This window comes from Lates calcarifer, linkage group LG9 (assembly GCF_001640805.2).
Source record: "Lates calcarifer isolate ASB-BC8 linkage group LG9, TLL_Latcal_v3, whole genome shotgun sequence".
In the NCBI taxonomy this organism is placed as follows: Eukaryota; Metazoa; Chordata; class Actinopteri; family Centropomidae; genus Lates; species Lates calcarifer.
The window spans coordinates 12368917-12385967 of NC_066841.1; the positions used below are offsets into that span (position 1 = coordinate 12368917).

Genomic DNA, 17051 nt, shown 5'->3' on the forward strand with positions numbered 1-17051 from the left:
TTTGTGGAAGTTAATGGGGATCCACATAGAATGAAATTGGTTAAAGAGGGAGGAGAGATATATTCAAAAAGGAATCACTAATATAGATGTGGCAGAAGCTGTTATATTCAGATTTTTAGACCCCATTTACATCTGATATTAACATGTGGTTTCTATCTGGATATCTTACTGTATCCAGACAATGAAATCTGATCACATTACGTCAACATTTTCATCTCAATGTAGCCTTATATGCTATATTTATTTTTATTTGCTAGGCTAGGGTAGTGGGAGGAGGGTATCTAGAATGCGGCCAAACTGGCCAGAATACATTTACACTCAGTTTAGATAGAACCACCTACAGATGTGGTTTTGACCATCCAGTAACACTCCTACTGCAAAACATTCTGCAGTCATTTACAACTACATTAACATGATTATCCTTATGTAGATGATATCCAGATAAATGGATGCATATAGGTGCAAAGATATTAGATCCTACACTTCCCCTAATGCAAATAAATAGCACCTTAACATGACAGACCCTCTCCTTCCTGGTAAATACCCACGTATTTCTAATGCCATGATCTCAGTTGGTAATGCAGGCTTTCTGTAAAAAACCATGCCCAAGCAGAGATAACACTGATGACATCATAAGAGGTTATCAAAGCTATAGAAACTATTTCCAGAGCCACAGAAAACATTATACAACTGCTTTCACAAGTTGAGTGGGCCCAGTAAACGGACCTCCACGCATAAAAAAATGCGTGTGGCCCTTTAATAGTACACCCACTATACTGAATTAGCAAATGTACTGTCCCATTTCCAGTGTTCAGTGCTGAGGTAGCAGCTGTTTTGTTAAGAACAAACACATTACATTGTCATATTTCATCTATGTAAAAGCAACTAAATATGTGTAAACTAAAAGTGCAGACAGTGTATTTTAGTGAGTGAAGTTAACGATGACTGAAGTCAGTATGCATAACTGTTTTGAAATAGTACAATAGTTATTGAAGTTGCAGTCACAAAAGCTATCCAAAAACGCACACACCTCTGTGTGAGTTCACAAATCTGCCCCGCACACCCACACACATATGTGCGCAGGCGAAAAGAAAAAAAAAAAAAAAGCTAAATTCAATGTTGGGAGCGCTTAAGAAAAGGAAGGAGCAAGCAGATGACTTATTTTAGGAAGAGAATTAAGACGCTTCTCATCAACCTTGAGCAGCTTAACCCTTCACCTCAGCAGTCTGCTGCACGGTCTCATGGCTACTCATTATGTGGGAAGAAATTGCCTTATAATGTTTGTTGACTCAACTCCCCAGTAGAAACTACCCTGTGTGCACCAAGGAGATAATTACTGAAAATTACGAAGGAACATGGAATTGTGGCTGTGTTTGTGCCTGTGAGCCTTGTGGGCTGCCAGATTCACAAATTATTCATGTTGTGGTGTCATCCTCGTCTGAGAGGTGAGCAGTGATGAGGAGTCGGTAGAGTGCCTATCAAAAGCAGTTTTGTCTCTTTTCTTCCTGTACTGTATCTTCTCTTTTTTGTATAAAGGCATCTTCGACATCAGAGTGACAAGGGTGGCAGCATCACCTTCACAAATCAGGTGAAACTTCTTTTTTCTTCTCCTTCTCAACCACTGCTTCTCATTTGTCACAACCCAAACTTCTGACAGATGCTCACCGCGGCGCATTCTTGCTGTGAAACCATTTGGAGGGAAGGGAAACACACAAGCTTGATTCGGACGGGACCAATTTCTCAGTGTGACGTGCATTATAAAATATTAATCCTGAATAGAATTATCATTATTATCACTTCATCATCAGTTCTGTTGCAGCTGGTCTGAGGTCTCTCTTTCAATACGTCGGATACTGGAGTGTATCCAGGAGGACTTACTATCAGCTCTGATCATGTGGTGGTTGTTTGGGGAAAAAAAAAGGTGTTTTTTTTTTTTTTTAGGTGAGACAAGAAGTGTGAGCAGCGAAGCACAGGGAAAGATGATATGTATCGCTTCTCTTTCCAACCGACAATGCTCGTTAGGTGGTGGTGCATCATGGCGCCGTCTGTGCTTGTATTCTCCCCCTTGTGGGGTCTGTTCAGGTCGACCATATTCTGAATCAGATCTAATTTTCTGTGGGCCTTCTTCAGATTGGGTTCAAACAGTCCTCAGGTGCTTTTCATATCAGGTTCCTCTTTATTCTTTTTAATTGATTCTACAAGTTGGGTTCAGGTGGGACTATTTCAGATCTGGTCCAAAGATCTCTACTATGGGCAGTTTAAAGGTTGAAATTTGCCTGACCTGAGAGGAATCAGACTTTTGTACGCCTTCCTCCATTGTGTGCTTAAAATTGCTTAACTAAGTGTATGTGTCTGGCTTTTTGTCTCTCTCCACTGAATGACTTCTACTGAATGTTGCCTGTCTGCTAGTTTCCCCCATTCTCTATTTAAATCCCTATATTGCGAATACGTGTGTGTGTGTGTGTGTGCCGATGGACGGCCGTTATCGCTGGCGCACCACTCCTCACACATACACATTCAATCGCCTCCACCTATTGTCAATTGGTGTGTGTGTGTGTGTGTATCCACATGTCTCCATGAGTGACAAGACGTTATTACTGTACACTTAAGAGCATAAAATGAACTCTAAATAAAAAAGAAATAAGTTTTTCCTCCACACTAATTTCAAAATCAATCAGACAAAGAAGCTGGTCTGCATCTACACAACTGAAGGATGTGAAGTGCTGTCAGAAAATAAAGAAATAAATGTTAAATGACTACATACTGCATGTATTGTCTGTTGGGCAGATTCTCTTTTCATATGTTTACATGGTGGCATTGCAATCACGTTGGAACTGTTCCCAGCCATAACATTCACCTCAACACATGTAACTTTATCACCCAAATGCATGTGTGCATGGCATCATATTAGCCTGCAATTTCACAACAGCAATTTTCAAAATTCATTCTGCTGGTCCACTTAAAGAGGCTGTCCAAAGTGAGATCAATCTAAAACAAACAACGCAGTCATGAATCACAGGTAATATTTTGCATTAAAACATAACCTGTGAGGCTGTGACTCCAATCACATAATTCATCTCAATCATCTAATATTTCACTTTGAGCTGCTAATGCAAAGGAGCGGGGCGGTGTGAGGGAGGGAATGAGTAGACAGTGGAGCTGAGAGAAAGAAATGGGATGCAGGGCCGTGTGATAAGACTCGCATCTGCATATCAAAGGCAGCGCGGAGCAAAGTGGAGAAAATGATGAGGATAAAAACTGTAACATATTGCTATGCATATATAGAGTATAGGTACTGACTGTGAAGTTGAATCTTATGGGACCAAGTCGTTCTGGAGACAAAGCTATTGTTCTTTTGACAAAAGACACAGTGGATTTGATAAGCAGAATGAGTACTTTAGTGAGATGACATGCAGTAATACACATGTTTAATTAGAGGCACAGGGAGTCAAGTATTATACTCCTGTGTGCTCAACTTGTCTGGTTAGACTTAGAATGATGAATAGCTTGAGGAAAATGTGACTTTCAAATGTTAACGGAAATAAATTTGATCAAGCTCATAAAATAAAGATGGAAGCACAATGGGGATGCATACAAAATACCTACTGGTGAACAATAAACAAAGCTTTTCCCCCTAATTTAGTGCTGAGTCCAATCATGGATTCGGAGAGTAACTTCTTTCTTTCTTCCTTTTGCCTGCCCTCTCCAGTAACTGCTGAACTGTGCACAGTAGGTCGGTTTGTAGAAATGCTTTCCGTGCTTCGTTTCAGACACACTCCGCACCTAGAGACGTGTGTTATTTATCCGAAAAGGCACATCAGCCTGAAAGTGCACTTTGCCTGTCATCTGCATGTAATCAGCCAAGTGTGCCTCTAACTGCAGGGAACGTGATAAGTGTGGCTGAGTATGCATCTCGCAATTAGCATGGAAATTTTTCTAGCTTCTGGGAGCAGGTGCAAATTGCGCAGGTGTAATAAAATAAAAGTTGAGGTAGGAGGGAGGAAATTTTCGTTGGTGTGTATTTTATAGAAAATCTCACGGCAGACAAAGTATAAGTGCACCACAAAAAGCATGTGAGAGAGTGATTTACACTCTTAGAAAGATTAATAACCACAATACCAGACCATTTTACAGAGGCAGACAAAGGGTGGATGGAGGCCTGTGGATAGGTGGTCATTAAACCTCTGCATTGTGTTTAGCAAGTGGAAATAGTGCCCTTTTGATAAGATATTTATTTAGTGCATTTGACTGCAGTTACCTTGAGACTGTAGGGAGAGTCTATCTTTTACAAATCTGTCTACAAAGATTATTGGCTGTATTACAATTTTACGAGTCTGACAGATGAACAAATGCATCCGGTAGAGCTAAACTGTGGTTGTAGTGAATGTTTTGTGATCTTGTTATTTAGTTAATGAGTATTTCTTTTGCAGCATCATGGCATTTTGATATCGTTACTTTGTGGGGATTTAAGTTGTGATATACAGTACAATATATGTCTCTCATAAAGAAAAAGAGAACAGCAGCTTCCAGAGGAGACAGACATTGGCAAAGTGTGAATGGGACCAGAGAGATGCTTTGTACTACTGGATGTGGACAGAGACCTTGCCAAGTAATTCTAGGCTGGGCAGAAACAGGACAATCACTAAATGTTGGAAATGGAAAAGTTAATGCACATATGACTTCTTCGCTCTATTCTACTGGCTCTGTTGTATTCTAATTTTACAGGGACAACTTTTAAAGGGGCTATTTGTAAGTTTTCTCTGCTGCCAAACATCGTGTCTTGCCAGGATTGGGTGGTGGTGATGGTCGCTTGCCAAGAGTTTCATCCACTGTTGCATTTACAATACAAGAGATTATAATACACTCTCTTTGCTATTTCCTCAGGACAGACTGGACGATAGTGAGACACTATTGGAGAGTGACGAGATGGTGCTGGCTGGGGCTAGCTGGTTAGCATGCTAACTTCAGTTGGAAAAAAGAAGTGATAGAACTAGAAGCAAAACATTGGCATTGCTTTCCACCACTGGAGACAGGTCTTGTCGAGTACAGGAATGAAGTTTGATGCTGAACTCACACATTTCCTCTACACTGGCTAACAGCTGTTAATGCTAACATTGGCTATGTAGCAATAGTACAACTAACAAGCATTAGATTTCAACGTAATATGAGGTGTGACCAATTCTGGCCTTATCAATGAGACGTGATTTCCAGAAAGGTACCAGTGTTAAAAACAGCAGGAGCTAAAACATTTTCCCCATGTACACCGTGTACTCTACATTTTTTCCCACCATATAAAGATACTCATCGCTTGTCTAGTGTGGCTCAGGGCTGCCACTGTGTTTAACTAGTTTAAACCTGTCGTGTGTATAACCCCACTGGAGCCCTGGCTTCAGTGCAAATCCCTCTGCTGGCCATAGTTTGATGTAACCCAGTGTGTAGAGCTGGAGTCTGGAGGCAGAAGACCCACTGTGCTCTCCGCTGCTTGAGGGCAAATGGATCAAGAATGTCTGCTCTCCCTAGTTTTTAAAATCCTCAAAATGTGCCTTTGTTTTATCTGTCAAACTGTGCCCTGTTTGGTGTATTAGAGGGACTTCCCCACCGGTTTAGCCCTACATTTGTGCCAGTGTTCCCTTTTTGTGCAGGGAAAATGTTACTCACTGAGAAAGACCCAGCTTTGTCGGCCATCTTTATCAAACAAGCAAAGCATCTTCAAGGACAAATGAAAACAATATTCTGTACTAGTGTATTAAAACCCTGCAACTTCAAGTTTAAAGTTACTTCATCCGAAAGACATTTATGTAAAGAAGAAAATAATATTAAGCCAAAGGAGCTCTTTTGATGCTGTTGTCTGTGGTTTACTAATATTATTCACAAAAGCTTTCCAATGGATTCAGAGTGATATTGAATATGAAAGGTATAGCCAGTGTATGCTGTAGAAATCCTGCTTCATGACAGTATACATTACAAAGGCCTGACCCTGATGACCTACAGCAGACAAGTAATGTGGCTATGTTTGGCCGAGCACAACTATTGTGACTTATATGGTACAACAGATGAAAAGCATATTAAGGCTGTTCGATTTATAGTATGTGTGTGTGTGTGTGTGTGTGTGTGTGTGTGTGTGTGTGTGAGTGAGAGCAAGAGAGAGAGTAGGTAAATAAAAGACAGACAGAGAAAGTGCAATATAGGTTGAGCTTGTTTTTCTGTGTGCTCTGTATTTGTGCATAGATAGACCCTCATCATCTCTATGTGATTACAGGAGCATTTCACCACAAACAGCATGTGACTTATCAGAGTGAGCCAGGTTTTCAGAGGGCTGACAGTTTAGGGAGAACTGCCATGGGATAAGTCTCAATCCTCACTCAACCATCACTCTCTCATCCCCTTCTCACTCTCTCTTTCTCTCTCTATCTCACACACACATACACACACATATAAATGCACACATCTGTGCAAACACAGATGCAGCGCCCCAATGGCAAACCCTGACTAGTGATTCTCGGAGCTGCTCCACTGAGATCTCAAGCCTTTCTATCTCTCCTAACCCAAAACTGATAAAAGGCGACCGTTACTCCTCATGATGATGTCTTTGGAGAGGAAGAAAAATGTAAACAGTTAAGATGAGAGACAACGAATCTCATGGGAGGATTGCAAGTGCAATCTACATTTGTGGATGTGATAATAAAATAATGCTTTTCAAAATAAAGACAAAGAGTAATAGAAAGCACAAGCACAAAGGTGTAAGAGAAAACAAAATAATAGAAAAGATCAAATAAAAGGCAAGAACCACATATTCTTTAGTCACTAAATAAATAAATAAAGAAATGATATTTTTTTAATGGAAATAATTTCTGCTTTGCTTCTGTGTAAGTGTAAATGTGTATACTTGTACACTAGTTACCGGAAGGTCATTTGGAATATCTGTCCCAAGTTGACTTGCTGGGTTTTGTTGTTGTATCCATGCAGCATCTCACCAAACAGGGTGTCATTGAAGTGGACATCCTGCCTTGGGCATTTTGGTCCCTCACAGTTGTCTGACTGCAGGAGGCAGGAGCGCCCATCCCCTGCCAGTTTGTACTCCTGCACGCACCTGAGTAGGAGGGAAAATCTGTCAATGCAATGTATGTGAACCAATTTACATTTGAGGTGAAAGAATAAATATGTTACATAGCTTCTGGCAAGATGCAAAACAATATAAGATGAACTGTGGCATAAATGTTGCAGGCTGATGATAAAGCAAAAATGCAAAACAGGAGCTCTGAAAGACAGACACAGTTTGAATCCAAACAAAGATGTTCCCATTCTACCACTTTAATCTACAGATTAAAAAATTACTCATGGATATAATGACAGAAACCAAAAAACAACCATGCCAGTATCTTAGTCCTTTTCTTTCAACTCTGTCTACTAGAAATTTTGTTTATATACAACTAAATTGCAACAGCAAATACATTTTGGAGAAAATGTAACTGCAACCTGATTATGTTTTCTATCAACATAATGAGGATAATGTTGCTGTGGCAAGACACAAATCCATTGATACTTAATGTATCAGTAACATGTTCACAGACAATGTATTTCTTTCGATCAAAACATCCTATCTTGCAGAACAATATCCATTTGTAGTGAGCACAGCTTTGTTAAACTTATCTATACTTATGTTTAGGGACTCAGAACTTGTTTAAGGTTAGGGAAAGATTGTGGACTCTGGTCTGGTTTAATACAGAAAAAGTTAAATGTGACATCAGACACAGCATGTTACATTTTACTAAAACCACAATCTCTCTCTGTCTTTAACTAAAGTGCTTTTGTTGCCTAAATCTAACCACAGATGGTTCTGGGACAGGATGTGAGTCCCAGTCTCTAGTGACACAGTCATTTGCAAGCACACCATCCACGTCTCTGTAAATTTGCTGCTGTTAAAAATGTGTGGCTTCATTCAGTTATTTTAAAAAAAAGTTAGCTCACCCTGTGATTACATGCCCTATAGATTCAGAATTTCTAGGATATCCCTGTGGTCATTTCTTTGGCCAAAAATCCAAAAATCTATGGTCACTACCCAGCTAAACACTAGAGTGTATCCTGGCTGTGTAACTGTGTTAATGCAAGGTTGGTACTTTAGAATTTTTATATGGGTTTGGAGAAACTGTCTTTTACATCAGCAAAACATTACACTTGCATTTGTCATTGTAGAGACTGCAGAGACAAGCGCTCTGCTGGAAACAGTTTTAAAACAGATGCCAATGGGGCAGTATTCAGCGGACCGTGTAATCAGTCACAATTATCATATCTCCTCCATTTAATTGCACAATCCTCCCTTACAGACAAGGTTGAGTATCTGTTGCTGTTAGCTGGCACTGAGGTTTGGGCTCATGCAGCTGATCAGGTCTCAGCGCCTCAGTGGGAGGGAGGACTCTGCCACTGCTGGCAACACAGTTCCTGAAAATCCAACAGACCTGGTGGTGCAGTGTATTCCTGTGGCATGAAGGCAAGGCCAGCAGTGTACTGTATTAATTTCCAGTTTTAAAAAGCAGCTAGCTACTAAACACATTTGCATCCCCACACTGGGCTGATCAATCAAAGAATCAGTGAAAAGTGAGTCCAGTCAATTGTTACTGAGGAGAAAGCCAATATTGCTGCAAATTGCATTTTGATATTGGTCTGTTCACCCGTACTGTAGGGGAACCTAATGTTCTGGGAAAAATTATGCCATCCCACACTGTGGACCTGACACATCTCAAGGAGAATTAGGATATCCTTCACCTGTCAGTCTGCTCCACTCTTTTAAATTCCCAGTTGCCAGAAACCCAGAAGTTGTCAGGAGCTGCATATACACAAGTATGTATAGTTTTTTTGTGTCAGTCACTGAAGTACTGGGTCCACAATGGCACACAGATGCGCCTTTTTCAGTGCAACATAACCAATGTTCAATCTTCATTTGGCTCAGATCACTATCTCCAATTTGGCTTGGAATTACAAAACAGAATCAGTGGGTTCACAGCCTTTAAGTGCAAATCCCTACAAAGATGACAGATGTTAAAATAAAACAAAGTGTGATGCAGTAATGATAAAAACTAGAAAAGAGCACAATTAGAAAATTATGAAAAAGTTTCCTGGTTCATGATTATTGTTGAGAAATACCAGTGACAAACATAGCTCAGACAGGCTATACCCACCGATCCATCCAACCTGGTGTATAGGGAGTAAAAGCTAGTGGTGGTATAATGGTGTGGAACATGATTTCTTGCCAAAAAAAAAAAAATAAAATCACAGGAAACTGTTGGAATGCTACAGTGTAACAGGAATGGTGACCAGCTGCAGAGCCTTTCATGGCCACAGAATAACCTTTTTCAAATGGAAACTCCCTGGAGATTACTATGCCATGTGATACAATCTAGTTCTAGTGCAGGTGCTCAAAAAAAAGAAAGGGAAAAAAAAAAAAAAAAACAAGCTTCCCCAGTACACATACAGTATACTGTATCAGCTCAGGGGAACATGTGTGGGATGAAGAAGAGGGCGTTCATAGAGTGAATGTATCGCTGAATAATGTGCAGTAGGTGCAGTCAGCATGAACCAAGATTCAGGTTTAATCCTTGATGCACCTGCACTGAACAATCTAAGACTCTCTGGAGATGAATGTGGAGCCTACCTTGAAAAATTTACTGCACCTACTGATGCACAAGCTTACTTGTATTTGTACAATTGAAACACTTTATGAAAGGATCTATGTAAGCTTGCACCCCGAACTGGCAAAAAAACATACTACAAAAAGTATGACTCATACTAAGTGATACTGTGAAATCTATGATTAGGATACATACATTATGTATATTTAAAATGCTTTTTTTATACTGTATGTAATCTTGAGCAAATACAGTCACATATAGAGGTGATTTGGTGATTATGAAGTCACTGGTAATTTCTTTTTTACATATCTCATTTCCTTCATGTGGGTATTTGCAAAAGAACAAAATATCACTTGAGAAGCTTCTTTCATGAGGAACCTTTATCTCCAGCCTGCAGACACCTCTCAACATTGTACTGTTAGTTATCCTCACCCGCAAAACATAAGCACGTTGCTGGAACTGGGGTCATCTTCAAGGGGCACAAGCTGCTGGAGACACAGCTGTTCACAGCCTCCATTGAAGCCATCCGTGCAGTCGATGCCCCTGGAGTAGTCATAGCAACCTGAGCCATCTTTCATTGGCCTCAGCCCCTCAGGACACTGCAAGAAAAGAGAGAGGGAGAAGAAGAAGGAGAGGTGGTGGGAGGGAGATGTGGAGAGAGGGTGAGGAGTGAGGCATAGATTAGGGAGAGAGAAGAAGAGAGTAAGGCGCAGAGGTCAATGTGTGCATTTTAATCAAGATCAGGCAGCATTGAGGAGACAAAAAAATTGCAAGATGGGAGAAATGAGAGAAGAGAGAGACAGAGGAGAAGAGTTGAGAGAGGAGAGAGGGATTCAAACAAAGAAGAAGGAAATATGCCAATTATGTTATTTGACAGAATACAGAAAATATGTTAGTTTTTATGTCATTGAAAAAAATGTAACTGCCAATTGGCAGCTTAGTATCGTCATTACAGCTCATCTTGAAGTCAATACAGAAGTCTGTGTTGTTTTATCATGCCAGAAACAGAACTCCACCCATTATGGTCTCCTAGTGAGACTTCACACTGACAGGTGGAAACAAGGGGCAGGTAACTCCATGTTTACATCTTACCCAGGTCAACCAGGAGTGAAGAGGAAATAATTATATTCTAACATAACTTATATAGTGTGGTAAATGAGTGGTGTTAGATATTCTAAACACAGAGGAATATCTCAGTTTCATTCATACATGCAAACCTTGAAATGACACTGAGGGCATTAAGACTTAGAGACTTATCAGTGTTATGAAGTCAGTGGTGATGTACTAAAAACACAGGGTTTTGAGTAAACATTTTGTTGTTTTAGATTTTCAGTCACAGTTCATATTTCTGCTTTGGTTCAACTCTCAGTTTACCACTGAGACTTTTTCCCATTTACCTGAGCAGACTGTACACACCCTGCTCACACATCTGATGGAGAACACTGGGTCCAAAATTCTAACTTCAGACTGGCTAATTTACACCACAACATTTAATTTGTTAAGTGTTTATTTTTTTTAATGAATTATATTTCCTCCAGCATAAGACATACTAATTAAGCACAAATGCAACAACAGCAGATGCATTCTATAACAAAGCTGGACCCCATTAAGAAAAGTCATTATACTTACTATTAATAACTTGTAGAGTTAATAGTCTACTGTTAATGATTTGGTTTCCTTTATCCATCTCAATAAAACAAAACTAAACCAATCTAAACAAAAGACTGTTACACAAACAAAACAAAGAGTTTACACTTGATGAACTTTTCTGCTGGATCAGCTTATGTTAGAGAAGAGCAAAATGGTACTGTATTGTAAAAAAAAAAAAAAAAAGTAAGACATAAACATTCTTTGTCAATAAGTATTATATATATATATATATATATATATATATATATATATACACACACACATACATATATAGCTACTTATCTTTGTTTTATCCTAAATATCATAACATAGCATACTCCTTATTGCAGTTACTCAGAGAAAAAACCCTCTGCACACAGTGCACAGTGTGTACCTCAGGGCTGGAGGAACCGCCAACTCCAAGATAAACATGTAATCAGAGAAAAAATACACAGACATGACAGGCAGCACGCTCAGCCTGTAAAAATATGATCAAGAATATATAATTGACACTGACAAGACCAACATGTTTTTCTCAGCATTTCATCAGGCTCATTTAGTGTATTTATTTCTCTCTCATTTTGTTTCATTGTAATATTTTTTTAATGAGTGTGAAAGGAAATATTAAGGAGGTATTAATGGCACAGTGGTGTCTTAAATAAAGAGAAAAAAGGAAAGAGAATATTATTTTGAAGACGGAGACACAGACTGTGCTGAAAGGTAAAAGCATAAAAAATCTGTTTTTCTTGCCCTTCAATGCTTGTTTTGACCGTACAGGCTGGACATTGTTCAAATCCTCCTTTAACAATCGACAAATCTGACAAATACTGAATGTCTGTATATTTTGTTCTGCAAGATGCCTGAGATCTGCAGTAAACAAATTAAGATTTTCCTTGGTAATAAACCCAAGGGTCGCAGAAGCAATTAAAGGCCTCATTTGGTAGGTTTTAATAAAGGTTGTGTAATACAGGACAGGGAAATTAAGGGAGGAAAATCAAGTAAGAAACAGGCACAGCTGAGATACAAAGACATGATTGAGCCAGAGATTAGAAATAAGGAGGTGAAAGATGTTCAGATAAGCATGAAACCTATTACTGAGTTCAGGACAGGAGAAACAGGGATGTTACCCTGAATGTTCTCAGATCTAATACACTATTTCATTCAGCACTTTTAGAATCACAAAAGTGGGAAAGGGGGAAAAAAATCACTTTGTAATATTCCAAATACTGTGACAAAGCTTTTCTACCAGATAACTGTCTATAGCACATTTGATAACATCTGCTTAAAACTTGTGTGGAGCAGCTTTCTCATGTTCTCCGTTTTTCTGTAGCTCTCATTAACAATCAAATATGAAACTCCTCGGAAAGCACACCACCGCTAAGTGAGAAACCTCCAAAAGCCTCGGATGCCCTCCAGAGCAGCAGCCGTTCTGTGGTTATTGAGGCTTTTTAGAAAATCATCAAGCACAAGATTTTAATGTAGACGGGGGAACAGCCTGGAGAGAGAACAGATAAATGAGTTGAGGACGCCCCTTAAGCTTGTTAAATTATTTGTTTTGACATTTGGAAGACCCTCACGCCCATGTCAGACTTTAATTTATAAATGAGAATGTGACTGCCCCACCCCCCATCTCTACTTTAGACACTAACAACTACCAAAGCAGTGACTGGTCAACCAGATCAACATCGTCATTTATAATCCTATGCTATCAACAGCCACCAGTAGTGGCTGAACTCTTTGTCTCTCATTAAGAGATTTGTTTCTCATATTTAGCCTTCTCATAATGTTATCAAATTAAGATCTCTATCTCATAAGCTGGAATGAATGCAGTTGTGTAACACTGAAATGAGGTTCACTGCCAAACACTAAAACGGTATAAATGTGCAATAAACATTATGCATTGTGCATACATACACCTGCACTAAAAAAGAATTTTCCCAATGAAATGAAAAAAAAAAAAAATCAATATAGTTTAAAGTTTTATTACTCACACTGTCATAGTAACAAATTATATTCTTAAGAGTAAAACAGTAAATATATTAGTAGTAATGAAAACATGATAATTTACATCAGATCAAAATTTCATTATTTTTCACTCAAAGAATAAATTAATAGATGTTTCATTAGCATTTCCATAAAATAGAGTTATCAACATCCACATATGTAGAGATTATAAAATGTACTGGATAGATTTTATGTAAAATGGAAACAGTCACATGGAAATGCACTTGTTTGACTTTGTTAGAAATACAAAATGTACTAGGTAAAAGCCAGATTTTTTCCCCTCTTTACTTCTTCAAAATATGAGTTCCAGTAAAAAATTTCCCCTTGGGGTGATTTTGCTTTTATTACCTGTCTTGTTATGTATGTTGATACCATTCAAAAGCAATGGAGTTGTATTCTTGAAAATGAACTGGACAGTTGTGTCTAGTTATAGAAGTTCATAGGACAGTATATGGCCATGTTCATCAAAGATAGATAAAATGTTGACAATATTTCTTTGGAACCACTTGGGATAAAAAAAAGAGATTTATTCCCGATAGTTATATTATCATTATGCTGGACAAAGTCCAATATGTTCAACATTCAATGGAAAACCTCTCCAGCCGCAGATCCATTAACTGTATCGCATGAATGTAACGCTAACTTCCTCACCAGAGCCAGATTGGGGCCATTGATCACACTGAGGCGGAGCCACGGGAATAGCTGTCTGTAATTCTGAATTGTCATGCAGCACTCTGCGGATGAATGGAAGGACTTAAGGTTAGCCATCAGCGCAGCCCACTAGCTTCTTCCTCTCTCTGTTCAGACAACTCTCCAAAGACACAAGGACTGGAAAGGGGGGGGGGGGATTAGCATTTCAGATAAATGAAATTCTTCTGTGGTGCTTCACAGTGAGAACGGGCCAAGATCTGCTGACACTTGTTCAAGACACACATATATAACTTTATTGAGTGATATTGTGGTACATCTTAGCAGCTGATCACTCACTGAAATTAGATTGAAAACATAAGATTCTGGCAATTTACTTATTACTTTTTGTATAGTAGGTCAAATATTTATAAAAGAAGCAGTAAAAAGCACACATTTCACACAAGTGTGGTTGTGTGTTTTTGTAAGTTCAGTCACATATAATTAATAGCTTCAACAGGCAGATTGAATTTGATGAATTGAATGTTTACATATTATCTGTTTTCCCCTTTTACACCTGCGTATCTGATGCATCCCTGGATGTAGGCATTTGAGGGTAACATAAAACACTAAGGGCTGACTATATGTATTCTCTGGGGGCCATTACAAATGGGAATTTTATGACACCATTAAGTACCAGAGTGATGGTATTTCACTCTTGAGTATACTTGGTGGATTAAAAGTACAAGGTAAGCAGGTTTGAAGAAATGAAAGAAAAAGAGAAATGCATCAAACATAAGTGCACATATATCTTCCCTATACATTATACAGTGCACATATATCACCCCTACAAATTAAAGTTCACACATTCTGAATGAATGCTATTCATTTTGCTAATCACCCATTAGTGCCCTCAGCTTTAATCAGGAACTGAGCATAATCTATTGAGAACTCTGTCTCCTAATAAGATTGTCAAAATTAAGATGCTAGATGTTCATACTGAGTAGCCTTCACTTCACTGGAAAAAAAAGAACAGATAGAAAGGAAAGAAAGGAAACAATCTGCTATCAGGGATTTATATATTTTCTCAGTAAAGAACAGTGAAGAGTTGGTTAACAAGGATAATAAAGTAATGTTTCCCTTAATATTTTCTTTATGGAAGATGTGTGCTGAGTCTTTCACAAAAGAACACACATATCCAAAAAAGTTTTCCAAACAGTGCAGCTGTAAATCACAATGACAGGTGGGGGGTGCGGGTGGCATCAAATACTCTAAAAGCATATTTGACAGCCTAATCTGGTTTAGAGGTGGCTGAGATGCATGCCCTGCAGCTCCACTGCTGTTCAAATGGGTAAAATTAGGCACAACACTTTTATTGCTGCAAGAGCACAAAAAAACTTGTGAGGGTGCTATACAGTCCCCAGCTGCGTTTTCCACACATTCATGAGAATTCATACTTAATCTTCAGTGAGAAAACACACAGTTGTCTCTTAGCTATTGGGAATGGTGTTGCCTAAAGGCAAAAATAGACTTTGCTATTTAAGCTACATTTAGCTTGTCTTTTTTGATTTTGATCCTCTTATTTTCTTCTGTGCAAAACTGGCTTACATATGCAAACATACAGAGTGTGTGGATGACTATGCATAAAAAACACAGTGCCTTGTTCTATTTCACGTAGGCTTCAATCTCTGATTTAATATTCAGCAGTCATCTTCTCTTCACAGTGACAATATGCATGTATGAGCTCAGCTAATCATGAGTCCACTCTCCACCATGATGACTGACTGTGTTTACAGGCCATTTTGTCTTTATTTGTCATCCTCCTTTCTTTGGTGGTGACAACACAACAGATGACACTGAGAGTAAAGGATTGCTTTGTCCTGCGACTCTGCCAGACTCTGCTGCTCTCAGCTCAGCCTGATCGCCGAGGGCATTTAAGAACTGCTGTTATTTGCTTCCTTTGATGAGGGAGACAGTGGAGACATGGTCTGTTAACGATGAGTTATTTTTGTTTGTGTTGGGAAAGAAAATATAGAAAAACTATAAAGACTGAAAATGGACACACTTACCAGTGTTGTAAAAGTTAACATGTTACCTAACTGATGAAAAGTTGAGTCAGTCTAAGGATTTTCTGAAATAAGCCTCTAAGGCAGAGATACACGGAGATATATAAAAGATAGATACACGAATACAACCCATTTCAGATATCAATGTTGGTTATTAAAGAAATAGCAGCAATGACTACAACATAACATTTTCTGCCCCTCTTGATATCTTAATCTTGCTACAAAGACTAACAGATATTATCTATATTTTATGTCAAAAACTAGGTCACCTACATTTATAAAATTATTAGAGGGAGTATCAAACCTATTAGTTGGGAATAAGGCCTATGTGTTAGTACTCTTTCTCAATCCATTTCATGTTTACTTTGGTTCCAAGTCCACAGAACTGACTGAGGGGGATTCTAATTTAAAAATTTATCTTGTCAAATAAAACATAAGATACTGGACCCACCACAGGGGAGAGTGCCCCCTTAAATTAGTGGATTATAATGCAATTATAACATAGAACAAAAGCACTGCCTCAGTTATTCACTGATGTCTCTCATATAATAATTTCACCCATTCAGAAGCCTTGGGTAATGGGGGACACATAGTAATTAGATTCTATTAATATATTGAATATATCTGCATGTTATTACATGTTTTGAGTTTACTGCTATGTTGCCAATGTTTGCTAATGTTTCCCTCTTAAAGCTTGCCTGAACTGCATTCCATTGTGCACAGATCTTTATTCCCACCCTTGACTGCAGCAGTGTAATGCAGATCTCTGTGGCACTCTAAATGACACACTTGATCCGGCATTTAACCAACAGTGTCGGACTGAAAGGATGAAAGAATTATTACAATATATTTGCTTTAAACCACACGGCATTGAAATTCAGCAGTAATGAGGTAAACTGAGCTGTGCTGTGCGGCGGAGCAGGGGGAGTCATGACGCTCAGCTGTCGGGAACACGGGACTGTGGGGACATACAGGGGATGGTGGGGTAGAGGGATTAGGGGATGAGGGTTTTGCGCAAAACTTTTGTTTGGGCGGGGTTGCCATTTTTCCTCCCTGCTGACTCTTTATGCAAACCAGAGGCAACCAAGCGGAAATCTGG

The 17051-nt window shown here is 38.9% G+C and overlaps 1 protein-coding gene across 2 annotated transcripts in view; it reads right to left on the reverse strand.

Moving 5' to 3' along the window:
• LOC108874064 (astrotactin-2) overlaps positions 1 to 17051 on the reverse strand; it is a 242057-nt gene that overhangs the window by 75905 nt on the left and 149101 nt on the right. For both annotated transcript variants that reach the window (XM_051072918.1, XM_018662442.2), the window contains 2 exons: positions 10059 to 10225; positions 6902 to 7090 (listed from right to left, as the gene is read on the reverse strand). In XM_051072918.1, coding sequence (XP_050928875.1) covers positions 6902 to 7090; positions 10059 to 10225 — 356 coding nt within the window. The remainder of the gene's footprint in view (positions 1 to 6901; positions 7091 to 10058; positions 10226 to 17051) is intronic.